Below are 27,046 nucleotides of genomic sequence, written 5' to 3' on the forward strand. Positions count from 1 at the left end.
GATAAATGAAAACTAAAATGTAAAAGAAATTACTTTTTTATTTCATATAATTTTTAACATTTTTAAAAAAATTCGTTTTATTTCACAGGCAGAGGAAGCTACTGCAGACGGCCACATGTGGGTCTGGAGCTGCAGATTGTCTTCCCCTGTTCTAGACAGAAATGTATCTTGTTTAATTTAGCAACAAATAGCATGCATTACCATAACGGTATGGATCATGAAAACAGCTGTTTAAAAAAAGACAAATAGTGCTAAAAATAAGTTGCATCTTTATGACTTGAGGGGGCGGAAATGCTACCGATTTTGTGCCAAAATCAACCCATGTTTAAAATAACATGTTAGAATAAATTAATTGTAGGTGTTGATAGGTTGCAGAAATGTATGACTCTCCTGTCTCAATGAGGTCTGTGGATATATTAAGAATGATTATAATAATCCATAACTCTCTGGATACACGTTATGTGACTAAAAAATCTGCATGTTTAGGTTGTGGTTAATTTACTTTTACTTTAATTTACATTCACCTACTTAATTATTCATCTTTATGCATTAATTTAAGATCTTTTTGAATATAGAAAATATGTATTTAAAAGGTACTTATCTAATGCATGAAGATGAATAAGTAACAAAGGTGAATAACTAATTACGATGAATGAGTAAATTAACCACGACAATACCACCTGTAGAGCAAACACTTCTGTTACAGAGCCAAAGACAGCTAAAGTTAGCTCACTTTACTGTGGAGCAACAAATGAAGGATCCTGTGTCACATTCAGGTATGTCTCCAGGTGAAGCTCATTGAGTGATTATCAAATATTTACATGCAGAGGGATTAAAACATTTCTGGCACCATATTTTGTCATTCAACATGGTAAATATCACCAAAAGGTGACCATCTTGCATTTTTAAAGCATGTTAAGGATTAAGAATAGTTCCTTAATAAACTCTAAAAGAACAAAACACAAGAGAGCCACGAGCAGATTCTACCATTTATTACACATATTACATTCTTAAATAAAAATGCTCCACTTAACAGTTCTTGCATAGATATCTTACAATACCAATTTAGAAAAGAATTATGAAACAGACCAGTAACAAAAATAAATTTTCTTCTTCCTTAATAAAGAACATTACCATACTAACATCATATAATACAAATAATATTTTAAACATTTTGTACAGCAAAAAATTGTAAGTAAAACAAGAGAACTCAAAATAAAAAATAAAATAAAAAAGTCAACAGAGGTGACGGTAACAGAGGAGAGGAAGGCGAGTGTGGAGTGAAGGTTTATGGATCAAAAGTTGAAATGAAAGGTATCAGAGTAACAGAGCCCCTGCAGGATGGGTGAGAAGGATGTTGTGATGGTAAAAACACACCTGCTGTCTTCTCTTTTCTCTACATGTCGACTCATCCCAGGAAATACAGAGTTGTGATCCCTTAACAGTTATGGTTTGAGTTCACTGTGATGATATAAAGGTGCAGCTTTCACTCAGTGACAACGCTGGATTCGTCACTTTTTTCCTACAAGAAGTGGTTTTAGGATTGGCACCAGAATCATTTCTGTGTCTCCAAAATATATTCGTAGTGACTTTTTTAATATGGATCTTATTCCGACTGTCGTTCCTGTTGGCTGCAATATTATTTTGCTCACCAGATGCATTGCAGAGATTTAATAATTAACTTAACAATGTCTGATTGTGCCGTCAAAATAAACAACATGCACGTTTCTAAAACCTCAAGTTTAACCACTTTTGTTTGGCACTTGAACCTGAGGGAAACATTTACATCTTTTGTCTTCTCCGACACGTCCAAGATTTCTGAAAAACTCACAAGCAGGAACATGTTGTTGTAATCAACAGGAACGATGAGCAAAAGTATCCTTATAATATAGAAAGAAACTAAATAATCCTGACACAGTTACACTTATAAAGGTCTGAGGACCAAAACATTGTTGATCAGCAATATGAGGGATTATTGAGTTTCTTCTACACCGTCATGAGTCATAACAGTACTGAAGGAGATTATCAAGTCCGCCAAGAAAGTTGTTTTTGAGATTGGATTGTTTGTTATCAGTGTGGAAAAAACTCGTAGCCCGATTTTCTTGAAACTTGGTGGAAGGGTGTAGCGTGGGCCAATAAAGAACCCAATACATTTCGGAACAGATACAAATCACGGGGTGGACACACAAATCATTAAATCATTAAACTTTGTGAGATAAGGTTTTTGGCTTTGGTGGTGGTCTGTGGTCTCTGAGTTCCATTTTTTCATTTTTTCTTGTTTCACTCCAGAAAAAAAATCTAGGGCAGGCCAATGGATAGTCAGCTACACAAATCCAAATATTCCAGACTTGGTGAGGATTGTACAAATTGAAAAAAGGCATAAAATCTTTGATCCTGGGAGGGTTTTAGTATTGCTTCTGTGTTTGTACAGGAATTAAAACAAGTTAAACAGCAAAAAAGTGCCAAATTCCTTAGATACAATACTTTACTGAGCTACGTAATGGAGACAGAGAAAATAATTGTGATACCGATCCTTTTTGCACATACTTGGAGGTTCCTAAAAACTAACAAAAAGTAGTTTTTAAGCTCTAAGTCCTCTACAAGAATGCATCAGGCATGAGAGTGTAACGAAGCAGATAAACTGACAGATAGTCAAGCACCTACAAGGATGGGCCAAGTGAACTGAAACTGTACCAACTGACCAGACATTTAGCTGGTAAGGTGGAGAGAAGTTATTGCAGTCTCACCAAAGAACTGCTCGGAGCTCCAAGGCTGCATAGCTCTTGAGAAATACTTCCCAGTGCAGCTGGATATCTGAAGACTATGAGCGTGTTTGGGCCCCAGAGGGCTCTGACTGCTTGTGGTTTTGGTGGAGAGGGTTTGGTGTGGGTGAGGTGAAATATAAAGACACAAGGAGAGGGGTAAAGATCTCTGAATCTCTTATATACTGACACATCAAGCATGGACAAACACAGTAGTTACAGACAGACAGAGTCACTCCGGGATGCCACTGATACCAAGAAAGTTCAACCAAGTCACACCATGACTGAAAGTTCAACTTTCTCACCCAGAATAACGGAGATGAAAAAGGCATTTCACTGGAGGTTTGAGTCGATATGTCACTCTGATCTATTGCGAGTGGTTCTTGGTGGCAAAGTGCATCCTGGACGTGGAACAAATGTTAAGTGGATATCTGACAGAGTGCTCCAACAGACTAAGCTAGCAGTGCGTGCACATGGAGAGTGCGATAGCTAAGTATGATCATGTAGTGCAATGTTTGCGTGAACTAAAGCAGATCTATAGAAACGCTGAAATGTCTGAGACGGTGCCGTCACCACGTACGTAGTTCATTTCACACAGAACGGTCTGTGTGTACTGTAAGATCTCACGCTATTTACAAAGCTGCCAGAAGTGACAATCCTTCTTCAGGGTGATATGGTAGAAAACTGTGGAAACTGAAGCCTGGTCCCTCAAAGGACTGTGTCCAAACAACTGGCTGTGGTCAAAGATGGCGTCTAACGGCTGTTTTCACACTTTGTTGGTTCCAGTCTGAATATGGCAAGAATGGCAATCATTTTGTCATGACGTACACAATTGTTTCCCCATGGAGTACAAACTGTTTTTTTCCACACAAAACATGCAAAGATTTTCACTCCCAAATATTTGTCGAATGCCCCTCTGAATCAGATATGGGTGCACAAGGAATCTAGTGTTTTTATGAGACACACCACATCTGCATTAACTCCAAAGTTAACCCATCCACAACAATATTAAACTCCCAGAACACAATGTACAGATTCAGCAGTTGTGTGTAGATGGTTCGGAGAGATGGAGGTCTAACAAACCAGGACTTTGACCCTGGAGACTTCTGTTTAATTTAATGCTGTATGAAACTAAAAGTCAATGTTATTTTGATTTAACCTAAAAAATGAACTTCAGTACATAGATGGATCATGTTCTACATCATGTTCTATGTCACCTACGTAACTGTGTCCAGTAACTGCATAGGGAAGAACTTATTTTAATCCCAACACCGTTCTTCTTTCCTCACCTTAACCAAGTAGTTTTGGTGCCTAAACCTAATTTAGGAAGTTTCATTTGAAAAGCTACTATGCATTTATTGAGCAGAAACAAACACATACACTGTCCTGATACTGTATGTTCAAAACTGACCCTAAAGGGATACTTAGAGTATATCTGATGCTGAGGGACACGACCAAGCATTGGTACTTAATGATTTCAGAGTAACATGTTGAACCGTACTACAGTTTGTCTTGCTTATATTTCAGATCCCCTCATTCAGGTGGATGTGGTTGCACCTGAGTTTCAGTAAGAAAAAGGCAAACTGTTCCCATATTCGGACTAATCTGCCAGTGTGAAAGCGCCTTCAGTAAACCCCAGAAGGTAGGACTTCTCCTCTGGATTTCTATTGAACTTTAACCATCTGATGTATGGAAATGGTAAACTTGTTAAAAAGTTGGTGTTGTATTGGTTTCCATAGTCAACAGTTTAACATTTCCAAAGGCTCCAGACCACCTGTGGTTTTTGAAAAATGATACTGAACATTACTATTTGCAGTGGGCCAAGAAGCTCACAAACTAAAGCTTCTCCACTCCTGACTATAAGACCATGAGAACATTATTTTACATTTGTGAACGATGAATTCGGCTCCAGCTGACAGTAGACAAGAGACTGAGAATGTTATGACGTGTGAAGAGTCGGAGCATACCGGTAATTAAGATTTAATGGGACGATCATGTAAGAAAAACAATCCCTCTTCTTCCACACTCCTTTTTTCTGCGTCTCTGCCTCTCGGCTCTTTCCTCTACATCTACTACATTCACAGCAGTTAACTTGCAAATATGCAAATCTTTGGGCAAAATGTGTAAAATGTGCATTCAGCATTCCTGCAGCTGATAGTGCATGGACAACTGCTGTGGACAGAGAGGGAGAGATGGGGTGAGGATGGAGGGAGGGATGGAGGGAGACAAGAATGGCACTTTAACTGTGAAGGAAGAGGGAGGGTCTGGGGACACAGAGTGGATTAAATATCTGTGGGGACTTTGCAGATAAATGGTAATTTATTTTATCTTTAATCCATGAGATAAAATGCAAGGGCTGATTTAATGATTCGGATATTCATGTGGGTGATGATTTTTTAAATCGTATTTAGTTTTTTTCATCACAGTTTAGTCTCTTTGACAAATATCTCACTATCTCCTGGCATTTCTCAATACTAACAGGATCTTCTGTTTGTTCCACATCAAGTCTGCCCACTGGGTACGGAGCGCTGGAAACGGTCCGGCTCAAGGTCCCTGTTGTTTGTATTTTTTTTTACTCCAGACCACTCAGTTTCCCTGTGACCCAGAGCCATCTCATTAGCTGAATTGCAACAAGAGAAGAGGACCCGGGAGTGCTAATGCTAATCAGAGCTGTGGGACGGCTGCTAGCTGGCCTGGAGGAGCCTGAGAGACGACAGGAGACCCAGAGCAACACTGTGACAGAAAACCTGCTTCAACACCACAGAAACCAAATGTGAATCTGAAGTGACTTTGAGATCTGTAGCATGTCAAGAGTGTTTTAAATTAAAGAGGAGAATTATGAGTTGTATTTGCTGCATGCTGCAACAATTTTGAAAGTTTAGAAACTCTTCAAGAACTTGGTGTGTTGACGTAGTTTGGGACAAAATTGGCAAAATAAGTGCTGAAACTGACAAATTCCTTTTAGAGTGTACTTAAGGCTCATTATTTTAGCTGTTTATTGATTTTCACCAAAAATATCTGTATAGGAATGCAGAAGTATTTAAAAAAGTGGATAAAAAGCTTAATTATCGTGACAAATGATGGGTTCCAAAATTGCATTTCGGCCAATGCATTCAGCCTCTTTGCCTCTCCTCACAGTCTGTTTACCTGCATGCAACCAAAGCTTGATGAAATGTGATTGGTCAATACTACTGGGACTATAATCGTAAAGATTTGCGTAAAGATTCTGCATTCATATGCACATATCTGTTAATAATGAGGTTACTATGCATGAAAAAGAAGCTTCGGTTTTCCCTAAAGTAGGTCCTCTTGTCGTATTAGCAGGTCAGAAAATATTAAACTAAAGTGTTTGTGTTGCAAATGGTCATTTTAAGATCAGATTAACATCCAGATATTATTGATTTTTTTTTCACCAGTCTTTAAATAATCAGAACACATACTGATAAACTTTTAGATGTTTGGGGAGAAACGCAGAAAATAATGAGCCTTAAGTGTCAATTAAACTAATCAGGCTAAGGGGAATCACATTTAGCACGCTTTAATACAAAGTGCAAGTTTCCATCTCTTCAAGCTCCATGACTTTTATGTATGTTTGAATGTATGAATGAATGAAAGTATGAAGGGTCTGAACAAAAAACTATTAAATACATTGTCAGCCTTTGCTTAGATTAAAAAGCATTTTCAAACAGCAAATGTAACAACCAACATTTCTGCCACACGTGTTCAGCAGTTAAAAATCTGTTATCAACCACTTTGCTGAATCACTGCTTCCCTCACAGTAATGCCTAATGGACACACAAACTCACACACATACACACATATACACATTCATGCCATCAAAAGCCTCACAAAAGTGCTACGATCCCCATCCCTCTATGATTGTACTTCCTGTATTGGAGGGCTCCTTCCACATCCCATTGCATGTCTCAACCTTTTGGCATGACTTTGCATCATCCAAACTGAAGAAAACAACCATCAATATAGCTTTTGTAACAGAAACGGAACAATGCAATGAAATCAAAAGTGAAACACTGGATACATCTCAACGTGGGTTGTTTGCTTTACGTTGTATTTAGCAGAAAGTTAGTAGAGAAAGCTGCCGCTGGATACAGAGGCCTCATATGGAGGCGGTCTCCCGCTGATCTCTCTTGACCGCGGCGCTCTGCCCCGTGGCTAAAGGGCAGTTCCACGCTGGAGGTTTTTGGTATCGATTGTTCGAAGCTGCACCATAAACCCCCTCGAAGGGGAATGTTTTCACTGTTTCAGCTAATGAAGGCTGGCAAGGCCGACTGGCACGTTGACTGGGCATGCTGGGATGTGAAATCCCCCCGCCAGCTCCAGTAACCCTGCACCCTCACCCAGCTGCACCAGTCAGCAGCAGCAGCGAGTATCAAGACTGTTTGCATGAGCTATGGGGCATATAGGTGGTGGTGGGTAGAAGAAGCAGCGGTGTCAGTGTTTGATGTTGGCGAGTTTAGATTTTTTTTTATCTGCAACCGTTAGGCGAAGGAAGCAGGCGTTGTGGATATGTGCTCGCCACAGTTTTCACCTCTCATGCATCTTTTTTTTTACATTAGAGATTTCAGCTTGGGTGATTACATTCAGCGCACAAATAAAAGACAATCTTGAAGACTTTTTGAAGACATGTCCATAAATGTCATTCCTGTACTGGTCGTTGAATGCACTGCATTATTCGGGGTCATTTCTCTGTTTCCAGGGCCCTCTATAAAGCAAATAATGGGAACCTGATAAAGGTTCTCCCAGCTCTGTATGTGATTATATTAAATGGGCCAGGGGTTAACTGGATAATATTTTTAGGGAATATATTTGAACTTGAAACAGGTCAAATTTGCCACAAGCACAAAGCCACCCCACAGGCCTTTTGCATGAAAATGTATCTACTTACTTCTTTATTATGCCAATTAGTGTGCCATTGTAAAATTCAGCTCAGACATTTCCTCTCACTATCCATGTTTCCATTTAAGTGTGAAGCAAATTTTAAGCAATCTTTTAAAATTTTGCTAAAAAGAAAAAGAAAAGCAAACAAAAAAAGGCTTTTAAGTGTTTCCACCAAGTGGGTGTAAGAGAACAAACTGGGCTACAGTGTAGTTTTACCAAGAGCTGGTGTGACAGTCTACACTGTAGAGGTTGTAAATGAAAGCAAGTTGCTTTGGCCATCCAACCCATCTACAAGAACAGGAACTTGTTTCAATTGGGCAAGTTTTATATGTTCTTTCATGTCAGCTAGTATTGGCCATGTTTCAAAGATAGGTTAATATATTATCAAGGAAGATGCAGACAGTGCAAACAGCTGATCTGTCATGTTTGTTAAATGTTTGCTATCTTGCTAACTTCTTTGATAAAAGCATTTCCACGTCCATTTTATCTCTTTTTTTGGCCATCCAAAACCACCTGAAGCAAGCATAAAATTGGAGATTTTTTATTTATTTAAATTTTGCTGCTTCCATACATCTTTTCTAACGTGATGCTTGAAATGTGCATTAAAACAGGTGAATGGAAACACAGCTACTGGGACAATTCTGTTCAATTGAATTAAATTCTGTGCAAAATATAAAATATCACCAACATAACATCTGGTGTTATCATAAGACTGAATCCTCCAACAACAAACTATATGTTATGGTGACATCAGTTATAAATACTGTAATGTAACCCAATGTCTAGGTTAAATGTCTGTTTTTCAGGGGGGTTTTATGATTGGAAAGCTGATTTAACAGATTTTTATGCTTCTGAGAGTCATCTTGAGGACATTAACATTGAATGAGAGGCAGGACAGAAAGGTCTTTGAGGATTACTGACATTTCTTTAACATATTTTAAAACACCTGCTGCAATTGTTTTTATTTTTGATGAAAACCGTGGTTTCTACAGTCAATTGTAACTAACAATGCATCCAGAGTCTCTAAAGTAAAAACGCTGATTAAATGAGAGGCACAAACTGTAGCGAGGGATATGTGGGTGATTGTTGGAACTGAGAACAAGCTGATTTCTCACTTCAAAAGATTTGGAATCGTTTGTTACCTCCAGCCGAGAGCTAAGATACTCTTCTACTAAACAACAGTTGCTAAATTCCTACTGTGAAAAAAGATCTGGGAGCAGAACATATAATTCCAGGAAGAGTGTGCGTGTGTGTGTATATGAGCTGGTGTATGTGTGTTTGTGTGTATGTGTGTTTGTGTGTTTGTGTGTATGTGTGTTTGTGTGTGTGTGTGTGTGTGTTTGCAATAAAGCCTGCCATGCAGTGTTTTGTTTTCCAACTCTGTTCATTAGTTTAATAATTATTTTCCTAAATCTTATTAGTCTTATCTCGAGAGGAGCCGTGAGCAAAGAAACTGCAGTGTAAGTCTGTGTGTGTGTGTGTGTGTTGACGGAGTATGTGTGCTTGTTCTGTATACAATGTGTAGAGCGAGACAGAATTGTTTTTTTGTGTCGTATTTTTTTCAAGTCTTTTTATGATTTTTTTTCTTTGTGTTCCTTTTTTCGCTGTAGAAAAAAAGCACAGATAACATTGGAAAAAAGTCAGTGCAGTCAATGGATACGAAACAGGCAAATTTGACCGGGGCCGACGTGACCGCGTCTGTTCGGCACCACCTCACAAAAGGTCGGTTGGCGTCTTAAGTCCCACATGTATTAGCCATGAAGCAGCTCCTCAGCCTCTGTTCATGCCCCGCAGTGCTGCATCGGGGAGATGAGATCTCGGAGTCTGTGAACGAGCTCCAGGATGACTTTCAGAATCAACAAAAAAAGCAAAGAAAGAAGAAAAAAAGAGGTTGCCGTTTTTTAGCGAGTCCTCCGCCTGACTCCGGTAGAGTGTGAGACCACTAAGGGTCATCCGAGGGTTTTGTTTTTCAGCTGGAGTGAATCGCAGGGCAGAAAGAGCAGCACAAAAAACTGAAGACCTCTCTGCTCTCTGCTTTTATTGTAGTCCAAAAAAAATACAAATCCCTTCTCTGAGAGTCGGTATGATTCTGTTTTTTCTGCTCATCCACTGGTTGCTCACAGACTGCAGAAGCAGAGCCGGTGCACATGGGGATTAAAAGACCAACAACGCTCTCCTTCTCATCCCACACATTCTGTTGAAGTCATCTTTCAGTTTTTTTTTCCTCAAACAACAATTCAGTGAGTTTTAAGACATTTTTTCTCCAAGAGAGAAAAAGAACAAAGTGTCATTCTTTGTAATAACAACAATAAGAAGAATTATCGTCCTCTAAGTAGAAAAAAAGGGAAGAAAGTGTCGCTGCGCATTTCTGTCAGATGGCCTGCGGAGGCGGCAGGCGTCCCAGTGAAGGTGAGAGATGCAAACACCCACTGGAGGAGAGCCTGAGAGCTGCAGCAGCACCCGCTGACCGAGGTCCCATGGGTGCACCGAAACACCCAGCGTCCAAGCCCCCGGGTTCGATTGTCAGCTATGCTAGAAGCCAATCCGTACAGTCTCTCTCCTGCAGATTAGTTGTTGTTTTCTTCACATAGATTATTGAAGCTGACTGCGGCAGATGATGGTTTGTTATGTTCCGTTTATGAGAAACATTAAAAAACAAAGAAAAAAGTTGAGTATTTGATTTCAAAAAGCCGGTAAAGCACTAACAACTGACTATATGGATATTTAAAGATTCCCCACTGAACTATCTCCTCACCTAAAGTGACCATATGATTTAAACACACTGACTACAGAGAAAGAAAACAAGGCAGAGTAATGTTTCATCAAGCGAAGTTAAGTATATGATGATTTGGCAGTGTCCAAGCCCCCAGAGCCACATGAGAGCAGCCGGGGTTCACCGGGATGATGCATTCAAAGACGGCTGTGTTGAGTGTCCACTATTGCAAGTGTGCGAATGTGTAATTTTAAAGAAAAACAACAATCTAGCTACTCCTCGTTTTCCTCCAATCCCCGTCTCCAGTGAGAGTGCGGCCGGTCCGTTTGATGTTCACGGACTCTCTGTGATGGATGTGCCGCCCTGCAGGCGACTGGTTGGTTTATGGACGGGGTGAACAAGGCGGGCGGTTGGTAGCTTGACTGCCCATCCCTCTCTCCTCCTATCTCTCCTCCTCCTCCTTTTTTCTCCTCCTGCTTCTTCCCCTCTCCCACTCCTTTTTCGTTTCGCCCTCAGATGTGCCTCTTCATGTGCAGGGCCAGGTGGTCCGACCGAGAGAAACACCTGCAGGGAGACCAGTGAAAACATGTCAGAAATTATAATCTAACAAACTAAATATGCATGAAACGTGTGTAAAATACAGGAAATGAGAGATATGAAATGTTAAGATGAAACTTTATAAAGTAAAAAGTAAATCAGTGTAGCAGCAAAGAAAAACAACACAACAGAAGATGAAAGTAAGAATAAGAGAGAAAATGGCCCTGATTTTACTGAAGATTTGAAAAATAAAACCCTAATATATGGAAAGTGTTGCTGATCAATGCAATGTTCTACACTTTCCTCCTCCCTGGACTGTATATTTGGTCTGTGTGTTTGCTGGAAACACCAGTTAGTCCCAGTCCCCCGGACCTGTCCACAGTGTGCTCTGGTTCAAACAGAAGTAAACACTGATGCAGCATTTTGTTGGGAAACTTTATATTCATGCAGAATTGGAATTCTGCCACCAAGGATGTTCTTCCGACTAATTTCCCTCATGTTTAAAACAGAAATAAAAAGTAGACGACTAAGTAAGAAAACATTTGAGCACAATTTAATATAAAGGGTTATGGTTGAAAAAATATTGTGTATATTTTAAATTAATAATCACATTTTCAATAACCAAATCATATTTTAAATGCAGCAGAAATCATAATGTCTCTGATCCAGTCATATCGGTATATATATATATATATATATATATATATATAAAATACGAGGACGAGTCATACGTTGGCATCACTTCAAGTATTTGTGTCTTAGCATCCAAGTTTGATTCATTGAGCTAGCAAGCTATTGAAAAAAGTTGGTATACTGTGTAAAACGTAAATATAAAAAAGATGCAATAAATCCATAATTCAGAGTGAAAACAAAAGCTTTTCAGTTTGAACATCAATAATATTAATATTAATCTCTGTATTGTTGTAGGCCTACGGTTTTCAATCAGATATACACGGTTGCCCATAAAATTGGAATACATCTTTTTAAAAGTCTTTCCATGAAATTATTATAAAAATGTGATTCACTCTTGACGGATAACGTGTTTATCTTCTCAAAACTTAATGAATATCTCTTCCAAATATATCACAGTGAAAATGAAACCACAATTCACAGGATTGTGTCTGAAAATAAAATTATTCCAACTTAATGGGCGACTGTGTATCTCAAAAAGGTTTATCACATTTTGTTTTATTTTTACGTTTAGACTTTGGCTGAAATCGGTTTCATATTTCTGGTACAGACTAGCGAAGGTAGCTAGGTTTTATCAGCTAGTCTACTATCATCGCTATTAGCCTCATAAGCTAACCAGCTAGCACTTAAATTAAGAGTCAAGATACCAACAACTGCAGTGTCTCACAAATATTAAACTCGCCAACTGTGCTCTCTTTGCTATGACTTTCTAGTCTAAGACAGACAACCAACCACGATAAAGTGAGGATATTAGCATGCTAGCGTTAACATCTTATGCTAACTGTGACTCCACAGTTGGTTCTAGGGGAGACAAGGAAAAATAAAATACAAATTTGTGACATATTCCCTCAAAAATTACCTCTGAGGTCCTCTGAATGATCTGACAAGTGAAAATATGTCAAAGTCTGACAGATATGTCTTTGAGAAGAAGTCTTTTTTGGCTGCACAGATGTTTCTTTTAAGGCATATTTAACTGTATACCGGAACAGCTAAAGGTAAGAGAATTATCTCAGCATGAATAAGACACAGCTCACGGCTTTACACACAAACACAGTCAGTCCTCAAGCTCTGAGTAGTATACTATTGTAGAAACTAATTAGATATGCATCGTGAACATGCACACTAATGCAGACAGGCTGGCAGGATTCTCTGATGCCGGGCCATTTAACTCAGCAGTGACTGCACCTGGTGTGAGGGAGACATAAAACCAGGTGCTGCTGATGTATAATATAAGAATCGCAATGTCACGAGTATTTTAATTTTATTACACCACTGTGAGGACTTTAAAGCCGAACATCCACAATAAAATGAATCACAAATGATATGACTAAAGGAGAGGCAAAACAAAATGTGGGTGAGAATAAAATGAGAAATTAAAAATTCAATTTGCCAGAGGCCTTATTCATTATTAATTAGTCAAGGCTATTCTACGAGTTTGTGTGTGAGTGTGTGTGTGTGTTTAGGCAGGCTGTTGTTCTATCCAGATACAAGTAGACAGAGCTGAACACTCAGAAGCACAATAGAAAGTTTTTCACGCTGCAGAAAAACCTACAGTCTCTCAGATGCTTCCAGTGTGATTCATTGTGCTAACGTCAGTCTTCACACGCTGCAGGAAACATCATTCGGAGTTCAGTAATTAGCGTTCAACTTCACATTGAGCCAGGGGAAAAAAGAAGAAAGAAAGCCGCTAAAAATGTTCAACTCAAGGCCCCATGACTTTTGGTTTTGTCATTTTTTTTAGGGCAAAAAGGCCAAATGGGAGGGCAGCAATACCACCAAATATTTGACAATTTATAGGAAATGATTGGTAGGCCTACATGCCAAGCCTACTGCTTTTGCAGGACATGAACATTGCATGGATGAAATACCACACCCCAGCCTGATATGTCCCGTTCCCTGTGTCGGCTCATCCAGATGTTCTCCTCATAATTTTGTGTCTTTTTACAAAAGACACTGGTTTCTAAAATATGTATGGACAGGAAAGAGGCAGAGGAGGCAGTGCAGGCTGGGGATCGATGCCCTTTTGGCCGCAGGGCACATCATTTTTTGACGAGGTCAAACGAAGGGGGCAGAAGTACTTTATACTTAATATGTTGCTCGCTGACTACGCTGCTTAAAGATATTTACCAACAATTATTTAACATCTGGATTGAAGAAGCACATGAAATCTACCTGATGTCAAGTCGGCTATTTCCATATTTTCTATATGGATAGAAAACAGCTCTTCTTAAATATATGTAATGCGTAATTGTCAGCCTCCTTTAAATTTCTAGTTATCACTATCACTATTTTAACCCATTTAAGCCGGGAAAGCATTACCGCATTTCTACCATTAAAACCGGGGGCGCTGTGCGCGTTATTCTACCATTAAAGCCGGGAAAGAGGATACGTTGTTTTGTAGCATTTGTAGTTTTTTCCACCTATTTTTGGTCTCTTGGCCAATGAAATGCATCAGAATACATGTGGGAGTGTCGCAATGCAACATGGGACTTTTCCAGAACTTTGAAATCATGGCGGAAGACGACTATAGCGGATGGACAGGTATAAGCTCTCAAATACTTTTTGAATTTCATTTCTATCTGCTACGGAGGCTGAAAAATCTATTATTTAGGAGGCGTTGACACTTCTGTTGAATTTCCAGACAAACTTCAGGTTTAAGGGGGTTATTTTAAAATCCCCCATAGGTTTTACCGGCATTTTTTCCTGGCGTTTCAGGCCTAAATGGGTTAAAGACTAATCCTTCTTAGAAGGAAGTAAACAAGCTGCTATTAATATTAAAGTTTCATTTGTAAACCTGTGCAACAACGCTGAGGAATATCTCAAGATATCACTTTGCAACCTCTAACAGTTTGAATACAGTTTATAAGAGTAAATATAGTCATCTAAAAGCATATATTTTTCCAACAGAAAATCACGACAAAGAGATGAAGCTGTCTTTTCTAATGTTGTGGTGTTTCATTGTGGACAGGTTTTAGAAAATAAGTTGAGAACACAAAGTGTGGACAGAACAACAGGAAGTCACAGTGTCTGTGAAGAAGGTGTGAGTGAACAGTTGAACTCTGCTCTCATCTCTGTTGTCTGTGATCTAGTGTTTCCCCTCAACCCTTAGCTGGCCATGTGGTACCTACTGTACACCTTCCCAATCTGTGTGTGTGTGTTTGTATGTGTGTGTGTGTGTGTGTGTGTGTGTGTGTGTGTGTGTGGTGTGTATGTGTGTGTGGCTGGACAGATGGCCATGCCAGTTACTGTGTCACTGTTGGGGCGCGGAGCAGCCAGACCAGCTGGTACCCCCCCTCCACCCCAACACACACACACACACACACACACACACACACCTCCTTCCCATCCTCCACTTCTCCTCCTCTAAACTCTCTCTTCTCCTCCTCACTTCTTTTTGTCCTCCTCCTCATCACTCCTCCTCCTTCCAGCTCCATGGAAACATCAGGGGGTCCCCGCTTGATTAGACAGGATTAATGACAGACTGCAGTGTGTGTGTATGTGTGTGTGTGTGTGTGTGTGTGTGTGTGTGTGTGCGTGCGTGCGCGTGTGTTTCCCCAGGAGAAATTGTGTCAGATTGAACAGTCTATCTAATGTTAACCTCTCCGTGGCTGCCACTTTTTTGCCATTCTCATGGTAATATTTACTGGGCTCCACCCACCACAGATGTGTGTGTTTGTGTGTACTACTGTAATGATTGAGGTGCTTCCTGGCTGTGTTAAGCATGTTTCCATCCATTTTGTAAATTAGGCATCAAAAAGCAAAGAGGGAAATACTGTAAAAGTGAAAAGAAGACCAAAGATACTGTCAGACAGTGATTATTTTGAATCATTGCTGTTATCCCTCTACTGATATCTCACTGAACAAACAGATCATAATATAAAGGAATTGGTCAGCAATATGACATAATTAATATAGAAAGTTTTTATGACTAGTAGCAGAAACATTTACTGTCCAAGACTGGATGAGCTTTGGAGTTTGTCATGCATCTTAAAGTTGGGTCGATTTCAGGTTTTGATGGTCCGGTGTGGTTTGATTTTATGCCAACATTTATCATTATGACACATTCTGGCATATTAAAAACCCAACCTCCATCAGCAACCTGTGCTGACGGCGTCACAGTGCTCAGTCCAACTTGTATTCACTGTGTGTTCTACACCCGAACTGGCTGCAGAAGTATATTTACAATATACTATTATATATAACATATATATAATCCCTGGAGCCACAACAGTAGCAGACATCTAAAAAAGTAACTTTTTCTTCTTGGCTGAGGTATGAAAAAAAAGATGTGAAAAAGGCTGAAGCAAGCAGATTTCTCTCTTAAATAAATACTGAATATACTTCTTGGTGGCATCCAAATGAGTGTTTTCACTTATTAAAATTTGGAATTAGATTTAACATATACTTTATGAATTTAAACTCAGCATCTTTTGCTGTAGCGAAGATACCAGACAAATTAGAGCTGTGGCAAATTCAAATGATTCGAAGTTGCAATTAGTAACAAAACAGTATAATCTTTAGCTTCAGATTTGTGTAACAAGCACATGTAGCATAATTTGTGCTCTGTGATTGGGTATTTCTTATTGAAATGCCTCTTTGGAAGTACTTTACTCTCCTATGGCTTCTAATTTTGACTTTTAATCAAAGAAGAAGATATTTTGGAACACACAGCAAATAAGGATTTTTGTGAGAGCTCCAATCATCAATCACAGATACAGAAAATGAACATTAAACTCAGAAGTCCAAAATAACTTCTAACACACTGCAGACTTGGAAGTAAACACACACAGATGATGTGTCTTTGTGTATCCCAGTGTGTTGTTGGACCTTGAAATGTTCATGTATGACTTTGCATTCAAACGTCTTTGCATTCTGCATACGTGTGTGTGTGTGTGTGTGTGTGTGTGTGTGTGTGTGTGTGTGTGCCTTTCTGCCAAGAAGGAGCTAATACAGTCCCAGCTCTCAGCCAGGATTAGAAGCTTCCAGCAGGTTTCTGGAGGGTTTTATGTCTAAAACCCAAACTAGAGGGAACCCACAACAGCCAATTACACTGTCTCTAGGGCAAGAGTGTGCGTGTGTCTGTGTGTGCGCTCTGCATCAGAAAAGGTAGTGCAGGCACACACACATACAGAGAGTGTGTATGTTAAAGTGGAGTTGGCATCTGGTGCCACTCAATTAGCTGCGACCAGTCTGCCAATAGCCAGAATCCATTTAACTGCCAGCACAGGGGCATGAGTAAGCACACACACACACACACACACACACACACACACACACACACACACACACACACACACACACACACACACACACACACACACACACACACACACACACACACACTTCCTTGAGGATCAAACACTGAACAGAGGCGATGTGACTTCCCTGGCTTTTGTCCACTGGGAGATTTAGTTTGCTTTTATTTTGAAACACATCATCTCTTTTTATTCACCTTTGTTTTCCACTGAGGTCAAACTGTCGGTGACAAAACGCATTGGCGCACAATCAATAAGTCAAATTTGTGATGCCCGAACAGCATGACCTAAAAGCGAATAATAAAGCCAATAACAGAATAGCGTTTATATGCATTCTTATGTGGCTCCAAGAAAAATGAAAAAACCTGAATCCATTAGGAACTTAATTTGAGATGATAACGTTCCTTATCTTTAAATTGACTACACTATGAGCTACAGTCTTGAAACCTTATCATCCACAGGTCCAGATAAGAGCTCACCTGAGCTCCTCCTGTACACTGAAGGAGGAAAATGTCTTTAAGAAAATGATCACGTCTCTTCTCAACTTCAAACAGGCTCATTTGCAGTATTTCGTCTCTAAAAGTATTTATTTCCTTGCGCTTAAGAAAAGAGTTGAACTGAAATGCTACATGAGATGCATATAGAGTAATGCTGTCAGAGCCTTTGTGCAAATACTTACTGTTTAGATGCATTATCAAGAAATATACAGAGAAAATTGTAATTCTGTTAATGTAGCCCCAAATGTTTCCATTACTCTATTGATTTTAAGGAGAAGCACTGAGCCTGTTTGCTGTCTTATATCAGTTTGATCTGCTTTTATTTTCTATGGATCAATACAGAGGCAACTCTGTGATGTATTTATCCTCGCTAAAGTATTTATCTTATTTTTGTAATATTTGAAACACCTAAAAATAAGATGTTTAACTGGTGATCTTGTCACCAATCTTCCACCTCTCCCACCCACCTTACAGCTGACCTATCCCACATTTTATGGTAAATCTACAAGTTCTGGTGCACAACTTTTTGAAGGAAATCATTTCAAACCATTCATAAGTGCAGCGTAGTTTGTTGGACTCATTAATCCACCCTGACTGCCTCCTGGTGCAGACTTTCTCACTCTTTATACTATGTCACCTTACATCTGCCTTTATTGCAGCCCTGCATGTCCCAAAAACACTAAAGTGGTAACCTGTGCATTCAAAAGTGACTCTAAGGGGACGTGACTGAGCAATTGTATGTGGCAATTCATAGAAGAGAAGCATAAAAGAGTTTTTAAGAGAAATAAGTGTATTTGCTGTCTTACCAGATATCAGTTTGATCAGTTTTCACTTTCTATGGATTCAGTACAGAGGCAGCTCAGTATTGATAATCTTGTAGTATTTTAATAACCTAATAATAAGATGTTTAATGATTCATCAACAACTAAAATCCTCAGTTGCGGATCTAATATTGAAAAAAACGGCCCAAATATGTGATATCCTGTCTGACCTTGAGTTTCTGTGTGCCTAACTTGAGGTTAAACAAAGGTCCTTTACAGATAAAGTGCATCAATGCCATGCAAAGTTTGTGACTGCCTTTGTGTACAGCGGATGCCTGTGTGTGTGTTTACCTGTCGCAGTGGTTGCACTTGAATGGCTTCGCTCCAGTGTGTTTGCGGTAGTGTCGTGTCAACTCGTCACTGCGGGCAAAACGCCATTCGCAGCCCTCCCATGAGCACTTGTAGGGCTTCTCACCTATAAGAGAGAGAGAGAGAGAGAGAGAGAGAGAGAGAGAGAGAGAGAGAGAGAGAGAGAGAAATGGTGTCATATTTTATTATAATTCCTATCTCTAATTTCACACTTCTAAACTACAGCTGTTCACTAATATACAGGTAACCACCCCTGGCTTCTTCCAGACCCACACACACACACACACACACACACATACACAGAGCCCAGGGGATGGGCAAGCAGACCAACAGCCATTTCAATGAGCCAATACACTCAATTAGCTGCAAATGAAGTCTTTCAGCACTGCGGCGTGTTAATTCATAATCCTAAATTCACCCTGAAATGAATCTCGTTTTGTTCCCTCTATCACCAACCCTCCGCCCCACCCGCCCCCACACAGACACACATATACACACACACGCACACCCTGAGGTGGTGGGATCTGAAATGTAAATGAAGTTTCATCCCCCACTTCACCAGATGGGAGAAGAGATGGTCTATTGTTCTCAGCCTGTAGTTATCTCTCAATGATAGAAAGCCTTCCAGCTGTGTGTGTGCGTGTGTCTTCTGCGTAGAGGTGTGTGTGTATATTTGTGTGTGTGTGCGTGTAGCAGCAGACTGTCTTAAGATGGGACGTGATGATGTCTGACTTCCTGTGTGAGAGTGTGTTTCTCTCTGTGGGTGTGTATGTGGGGTCAGCAGGTACAGCAGAAAGTAAAACTGAAAGTTATAGTAATGACAATAAAAAAAGAAAAATATGTTGAATTCAGTTACATAAATCCACCGTACAAGCAAAAACCCATTCATTGACACCTTCCAGTGAATATTTGAAATAAGTCAAATTGCAATAAAATGAGTTTTTCATGGACAAATGTACTTGCAGACTATATTTTAAATTGAATTTTTAATGAATTCAACAGCTTGTGCATAGTTTTTTCTGACTCGTTCATAGGAAACCTTGAAAGATTTTTGTGTTTAGTATCATTAAGAGGTCCCATATAATAAAAAAATTAGCTCTCTGTGTCTTTTTACCTTCCGCCAAGAGGTTATCTATGAAACTTTGTCGTGGAATAACGAGGCAGATACATAAGTTATTTTGTGCTGTCAGAATAATGTTGAAAGAACAATGTCCCAACTCATGAGCTCTGATTGGCTTTCTAGCAGATCTAGATGCTATATGTATATAAATATAAATATAAATACTATGAAAGTACTGAAACGCTCATTCAACAGAAATGCACACACTGAGATACTGTCAGACTTCTGTAAGGTCATGATGTCACAACTACACATTATATAGGAATAAAATGCTGCAAACAGTCATTCATCAGCTGCAGGGACGGTGCAGAGATGACGCAGATGCCAATGACCAATCAGAGCAAACTGGAGTTTTTCGAGAGGTGGGCTTAAAGAGACAGGTGCTATAATGGAGGGTTTCAGACTGAGAGCGAATAGAGGTCTGAGCAGACAGACAGTACTAGAAAAATAATGTGTATTATAGTTAAACAAAGCATCGAAACATGTTTTAGTCGAAACCCAAAATACAAGTACGAACCTGAAAATGAACCCTTTAAGACAAAATGTTACTCGTCTTGAAAGTTGCAACAACAATTCCATCCTCAGGATGGACAATTAAACAGAAGGGTTGAGCTGTTTATGTTACATATTTAACAGGTAGTTGGTGGATGATGTTAATTTACTTTGGTATAAATGTTGAATCGTGTGAAGTTTTTCGTTTGTTTTCCTCTGAGCCAGAACTCCAATTACCTCAACACAATACGCTCATTTACTTAAATAGGAATGGAGTTCTTTTGACACTACATGAACATAAACAAAACCAAATGATCCAAATCAATAAATAAATAAAGGTAATTTCAAATATTCACAATATTGATAAAGAGAAAACACTTTAGGGCACAGGGCTTTCTCCTCTGCACTCTCTAACTGACTGAACCAAACTGCAGAACCCTAGTGTGTGTGACTGTGTTGTGTGTGTGTGTGAACTCGGGGGTGGTAACTATAATTGGGGTCTTAATGACTCTTAATGGGGAGTAATACAGCAGTTTACAGTCAGTTAGCCAGATGTCCTAGCAGCCCCTCCACTCCCATCACAGCACACACCAATCTTCTTAAGGAGACAAACATAAACACTCAACAGTCCAAAACTAAGTGGAACTAATGTTAAAGCTGAAGTATTTCACAATATGCTAAATTGAGTGCAATAGAAAAGGGTGTGCTTACAAGAAGGTCAGGTGTTGCAGACTACTTTCAATGATGTACAACCTGGTTCCAGACATCTGCAGTCAAACAGGTCTGCTCATCTTCAAGACTAAGGACCAGACAAAATATAACAAACTATGGTATAAAAATATTAACTGCTCCTAGTGATACTTCCTACAGCTTCTGTACCAATAGAATTTTTGTTGGTTACCTGCTTGTGATTAGTTGGAATAATTTAAGAACCACTCAAACAGAAAATGATACTATATTTAAGGCTGCAGTCACATATATGCAAATACAAGTACGTGTGGAGGCGTTAATCTTTTTAAATGTGGACCGTGCAGGATATTAGCTTGCTGGTTTGTCGACTGTTTGACAGCCACATGGGATCAACCACACACACACTTCTTTGTCATTGGTTGAGGCTGCAACACTGCCAGTCAAAGTTCACCACAGTGAACTCACTTCATGTGATGCAAAGATGCAAATTTGCTTCACCAAAAGATAAATTTCAATGCAGAGATATCTACGGATGCAGCTTCCTATTTAGATTTTCTTCTTTATCGTATGTGCTGTTTACCCATAAGTCTCAAACCTCACCGTGGGGCATAACCCCTCCGTGACATACCAACAGGAGAGCTAAGTGTGAGATTGCTTTTCTGAACTTAAATCGCCTTAATTCACCGTCTTGAATCGTGGTGCTGGAGTGCCTGAAGCTGTAGAAGTACACCTTTACATGGACTAATATCAGAGGTGCAGAGCAGCTCTGACAGCGAGGTGATGCAACTACAAGTAAAAGATGATGTGTTACAGGAACATCCAACTGTGAGTGATGCCCTCTTTCCCTTTATTTTCCCCCCTAGTTCCTGTGACTCTTTGATCGGAGTCATCTTTCATCCCCAGACGCAACGTGACTGCGAGGTGACGCAGTTGTTCTCGGACTAAATGAATTCCAGATCATGAGCCGTGCTCGCCTGGATTTGCATATTCAAATCCTCCAGTCAAATCTCGTGCAGTCAGTTGCTGATTTCCACAACAGGGATCTGGGTTTTGTTGCTGTCTCAACATTGTGCATTTTTGAAGGTAAGCCTTCCTCTGCCACCTTGTCTACATTTTTTGGTTTAGTTAGGGGACAAGACCAAATACCAAGTTTCCTCATCCTCTCCAAGCTAGCCCCAGTTTCACCAGCTTTTGCTATTAATTGGGTTTTGTCATCATCATTTGCTTTTTGAAGCTGAAACATTTTTCAACACATCAAAGTCTGTCTGCAGGTCTCAGGGAGTGGAACTGCACATGTGAAACGAGAAATTCAGACTCGCAGTTGTATGTCTCGCCAACCAAGTTGCAGTTTACATCCATGTCTGTCCAGACTCATAAATCAATGACTGTAGACAATGCTTTATTAATGGATGTTAATGCAAAAAAGATTCAGATTTTAAAATAAAGTATCCTACTTTGCCCCATGGTCTTGGAATAATGCAAAATGTGTTACATTTTACAAACCTAGTATCCCTGGGAAAATGAAAAGCAATTCAAACGGTCCATGTTACTGTAAAGTGCAATTGTTTTACCTGAGCTGGATTCAGTACCTTTCTGCATGTATAATGTGTGTATTGCCTATTTTTCCTTTTTGCTGTTTTTACTATATGTTCCCATGTTTTGCCACTGTCATTTTAATCTGTAACTTTCAACCAATCTTGGCTAGGTCTCCCTTGAAAATAAGATTGCAATCTCAAGGGACTTCCTGGTAAAATAAAAAAAAATAAAATAAATAAAATAAAAAAATTTATGCACACATCCAATCAGAGTTTTAAGATGGACCCTCAATATCAGTGTCACCAATTCATTATCTGAACAAATATGACATATGGTCAAAATCTCCTGTTTTGTTCATGATTAATGGCATTGAATAATGTCCAGGAAAGTGTTTTTGCAGAATATTATGATGTTACAATGATGTTGACATTTCACCTTTTGGACATACATCATTTTCTTTTAGACATTTGTGTAAAATGTATAGAAATATTAATCTAAATCAATATATTTAAATGTATGAATGAAGAAATTCCACCCAGGCGTTCACAAGAATGCCACGTACAGCTATATGGACAGACCACATGAAAATCTAATGGCTCACCAGCACAGAGGTGGTTTTAAACATAAGTTTAAAAGTGATAAAAAATCTGGGGTAGTGGAGCAATGGATTGGAATGATGAATATGATTAACAGAAGACAACAGATGATGAGATCTTGTTCCACCTTCTGGAAAATCTCCAATATCCAGTTGAGGGAAACACACAGGGAAACACACACCTATTTTGCATTGAGGGTTTTTTTTGCAGGTGTTTTGAATTTGGATGAAAATTTGCACGAGTGAGCTCATCAGATCTCTGCAGCACGCTGCTCAGCTCTGCCTGAGGCAAGCAGCTCGAGGCTACATTATGCCTGGTGCACACTACAGGGTTGTCAAATCTGAACAGATTTTAAAGGGACAGTTCACCTCAAAATTAAAAAAATATATTGTTTCTCTTCCCTGTAAGTTGATTTATAAATCTACATAGATTGTTTTGAAATGAGTTGCATTGCATTTGTACAAAAATAATCAAGATTCATAGATAGCAGTAGGGTGAACTGTCCCTTTAAAAACTTGGGGGACAGATTTAACAGATTTTAATATTATAATTGTAAGAAAACACACCAGATAACTTAGTCAAGATGCAAGAGCGCACACTTGCTGTTCATACTAAACAATTTCAGGGTGATGCCAGATACTTGAATGATGTCAGAAAAAAATGGCTGAGAAGGTGGAATCAACAAGGCTTTTTGGCCTGCTGATGTTATTAGTTTAACTAATAGTCAAAATTCAAGAAATGGTTGCAATTTCTCTATTCTTGTTCTAATTCATTAAACTAAGGTCCTCATAAGAAATAAATTAAGATGGAAGACTCAAAAGAGGCTGGAGACACACATTTCCCTGACTTTATAGGTACAACAGGAAGTTATCTATGTCTGTAAAGACCCACAATCCTTTGCTACAGCTGTGAAAATGTGTGATCCTACAACAGATTTACTTCTCGTTCTGCAAAGAACCAAAAAATCCTCCATGTTGAATCTGCAGCAGGGGTATCTGAATGTGTGAATCCTCCTACATACTCCACGGAGTCCTCCTCGCTCAGGACTGAATACAGGACCAATATTTTCAACACACAATAGCAAACCACTTGGCAGCTTATCCTGTTGGAGAAATGCTACACTCTCAACCTGCTCGGTGTGTGTGTGTGTGTGTGTGTGTGTGTGTGTGTGTGTGTGTGTGAGTGTGATATGGGGTATGAGTGGGGGCCGCAGGTGCCAGACAGGCGGCCGTTTCACACCCGTCTTCTGTAATTGGCCCGAGCACCCCATCTTCCTTCAATAGGACCCCCCTCAAACACACACACACACATACACACACACACACACACACACACACACACACACACACACACACACACACACACACACACACACACACAGTTGGAGGAATGAAGCAAGGCCAGCTCGGGCCTGACGCCACAGCAACCATGACGCCAGCCAATTATAGCACGGCAAGGCAGGGATGCGTGATAAAGTCACCTAGCAACTGAGAGAAAGAAAGGAAGGGGGGTGAGAGAGAGAGAGAGAGAGAGAGAGAGAGAGAGATTAACAGGCATGGACAATCAACCAGCCACCAACCAATTATGGAAGAGTGTGATGCAGTTGCTTGGCAACCCAAACTGAATAAGCAAGTGAGAGAGAGAGAGAGAGCGCAGGTTGGAGGTTGGCTCCAGTGGGTGTAGAGGAGTATGGAGGTATATGTATGAGAGTGGAGGTCTGGGGTTACAGCAGGGATTTTCCTGAATCCACATGAGGCTGTGGGGGAACCTGCTGAGGGTGGGGGTGGGGCGGAGGTGGAGGTCTTGGAAAGTCAGACTCAAGCTGGAGTGTTTTTTCTTTTCTTCTGGTTTTAACCAGTAAACTGCCTCTCACATAATTATACTTTACATCACAGCTGCATCCAGCAAATGGTGTGAAAAACCTGTTACAGTGATCACGTCTGTCTGAGGTTTGCCGATCACTATAAGTGGATGATTTTTTTATTTTTCTTTTGTTTCTCATGCGGATAACCATCTCATTGACATTTGTATATTTATTATGTGTTATGTGTTATTATGTTCAATGTACAGTAATGTCTTAGGCATGTGTGAAAAAAAATGCAGTGAAACTATGCTTTCAAAAAAAGAAATGTAAAATGTAAATTATTTATTTTTATTATTTAATTAACAAAATGCAAAGTGAGTGAACAGAAGAAAAATCTAAATCAAACAATATTTGGTGTGACCACACTTTGACCTCAAACCAGCATCAGTTCTTCTGGGCATTTTCTCACACCTGCCTCAGACTTTGGCACAGTACTGTACTTTACAAATTTAATCACTGTATCGTGCATAATTTAAATGCACTAAAATACAGTACAGTTAGGCCCAGTGCATGTAAAGTATAGCTTACTGTAGTTGAAATTATAATTAGGTTATATTGCATAATACAGTGACATAATCCTTTCAGATTGCCATTTCTAGCTGCGATATTTACGCCTCTGTGACGTTTTGCCTCAAATCTGAACGTTTCAGAGGCGTAGTGGGGAAGCTTTGGCCAGCAAGATGGAAAATGTATGATGTACGTTGTTCATGTAACCAAAACCCGGTTAATAAGAAAGGAAGTCGACTGTATCATCAGAACTGCTGAAAGGGGGTTTCCAGTATGAGTGTGTGATAAAGAAGAGCAGATGAGACATGAAATATGTTTGGGAACTAATATTCTGATTATTCCAACAGCACATGAAAGCAGCACAAACGCCGCAATGTTGAGAAAAGTGAAAAACAATTTGTGTATTCATTGTTGTGATTTGGATCGCAACAAATTTTCATGACTTTTTCCTTGGACCATGCTTCACTTTTTCACAAAGTTTCATGAAAATTGTTCCAGTAGTTTTCCTGTAATCCTGCTGACAGTCAGACAACCAACCGAACTGAAAACATAACCTGTTTGGAAGAGGTTAAAATCAAACTGTATAAAAATGTCAATTATACATGATTTGTAGTTCGGGAACTGTTAATGATCAGAAACGGCTGTTTGGTAGGGCGGTAGCAATATTTAATGGTATAATAAAATAAAATGGCTCACTATAAATCTCCCATGACTTCCAAAAAGAAGTAAATTTGTCTTGCAGACATTAAATGTCAGAATGCTTTTAAATGTCATTGAACACTGTGTGAGAAGAGTCAGAGGTTTAAACTGCTGCTCCAACATGTTGACGAGCTGATGGACAACAAAAATGTTTGCTAGTAGTTTAAATTATATGTGTGACAAACTGATGGGTTTGGAGAATATAACTCCAATCAAGTTGAGACAGTTGATCTTTATATTTATTAGGACATTAACTTTTTAAGTGTTTGGTGGAGTTTTATGTAGATCTACTTGTAACAAAGCTGCTTTATTGTTTTATTTGTTTCTGTTTTTTCTGTCATTTTGTAATAAAACCTTGAGAAAAATGGCTTTTACAAAAAAGGCAGCCCTTTTTTTTTTTTTTTTTTACACATAATGAGCACTTTTATGATAAAATTGGGATATTATTGAACCATTAACCCTGCATTGTGTTTTGTACCATAACACAAAAACACTTGTACTCTATTTTTTCTGTTTATGTTAAGACTGCCACTCAGCTCTCACACAGCCAGACAGCTTTTTGTTGGAAGGTGTATTTCTTCACTCAGCTCGCAATTTCCCTCCTGTCTGCAGTCTTGATGCTTTGCTATTCTAAACATGTCTCCGCTTTATTTCTCTAATGGAAGCACATCATGATCTGACAGCAGCTAAGTATATTTGAGCTGCACTGTATGCACATCCAAATATTATATCAGGTACAATTTGCAATTGTTAAAAAAAAAGGTGCCTGCAAGCTGCCCATTTCATTAAGTACGGTTGAGACAAACACTCTTCCAAAATACTCTTTCCAAAGCTGCTCATCTTTTCTGCCACGTCGGCTGCCAAGTATTTCATTAAGTATATTGTTTTGGACTGCAGCTTGAATAACAAGGAGGAAATAATAATTTGCCATGTAGTGTTTTTAGAGATAAAATCAGATCCAAGAGAGCGAGTAGCAGAAAACCCTGGCTTCCACTCTGATTTGGTGCTTTGGAGATTTACTGAATTAATTTCTACATCTATTAATGCTACAACTTTTCC

General features: G+C 39.3%; 1 protein-coding gene across 1 annotated transcript in view; it reads right to left on the bottom strand.

Moving 5' to 3' along the window:
* Window positions 1-977: 977 nt before the first annotated feature.
* The window catches only part of klf7b (Kruppel like factor 7b), an 81,629-nt gene continuing 55,560 nt past the window's right edge, over window positions 978-27,046 (bottom strand). The window contains exons 3-4 of the mRNA XM_059342442.1: window positions 18,466-18,589; window positions 978-10,938 (exon numbers count right to left, since the gene is read on the bottom strand). Coding sequence (XP_059198425.1) covers window positions 10,887-10,938; window positions 18,466-18,589 — 176 coding nt within the window. The 3' untranslated portion in view covers window positions 978-10,886. The remainder of the gene's footprint in view (window positions 10,939-18,465; window positions 18,590-27,046) is intronic.

Source organism: Centropristis striata, chromosome 10, assembly GCF_030273125.1.
Source record: "Centropristis striata isolate RG_2023a ecotype Rhode Island chromosome 10, C.striata_1.0, whole genome shotgun sequence".
Taxonomy (NCBI): Eukaryota; Metazoa; Chordata; class Actinopteri; order Perciformes; family Serranidae; genus Centropristis; species Centropristis striata.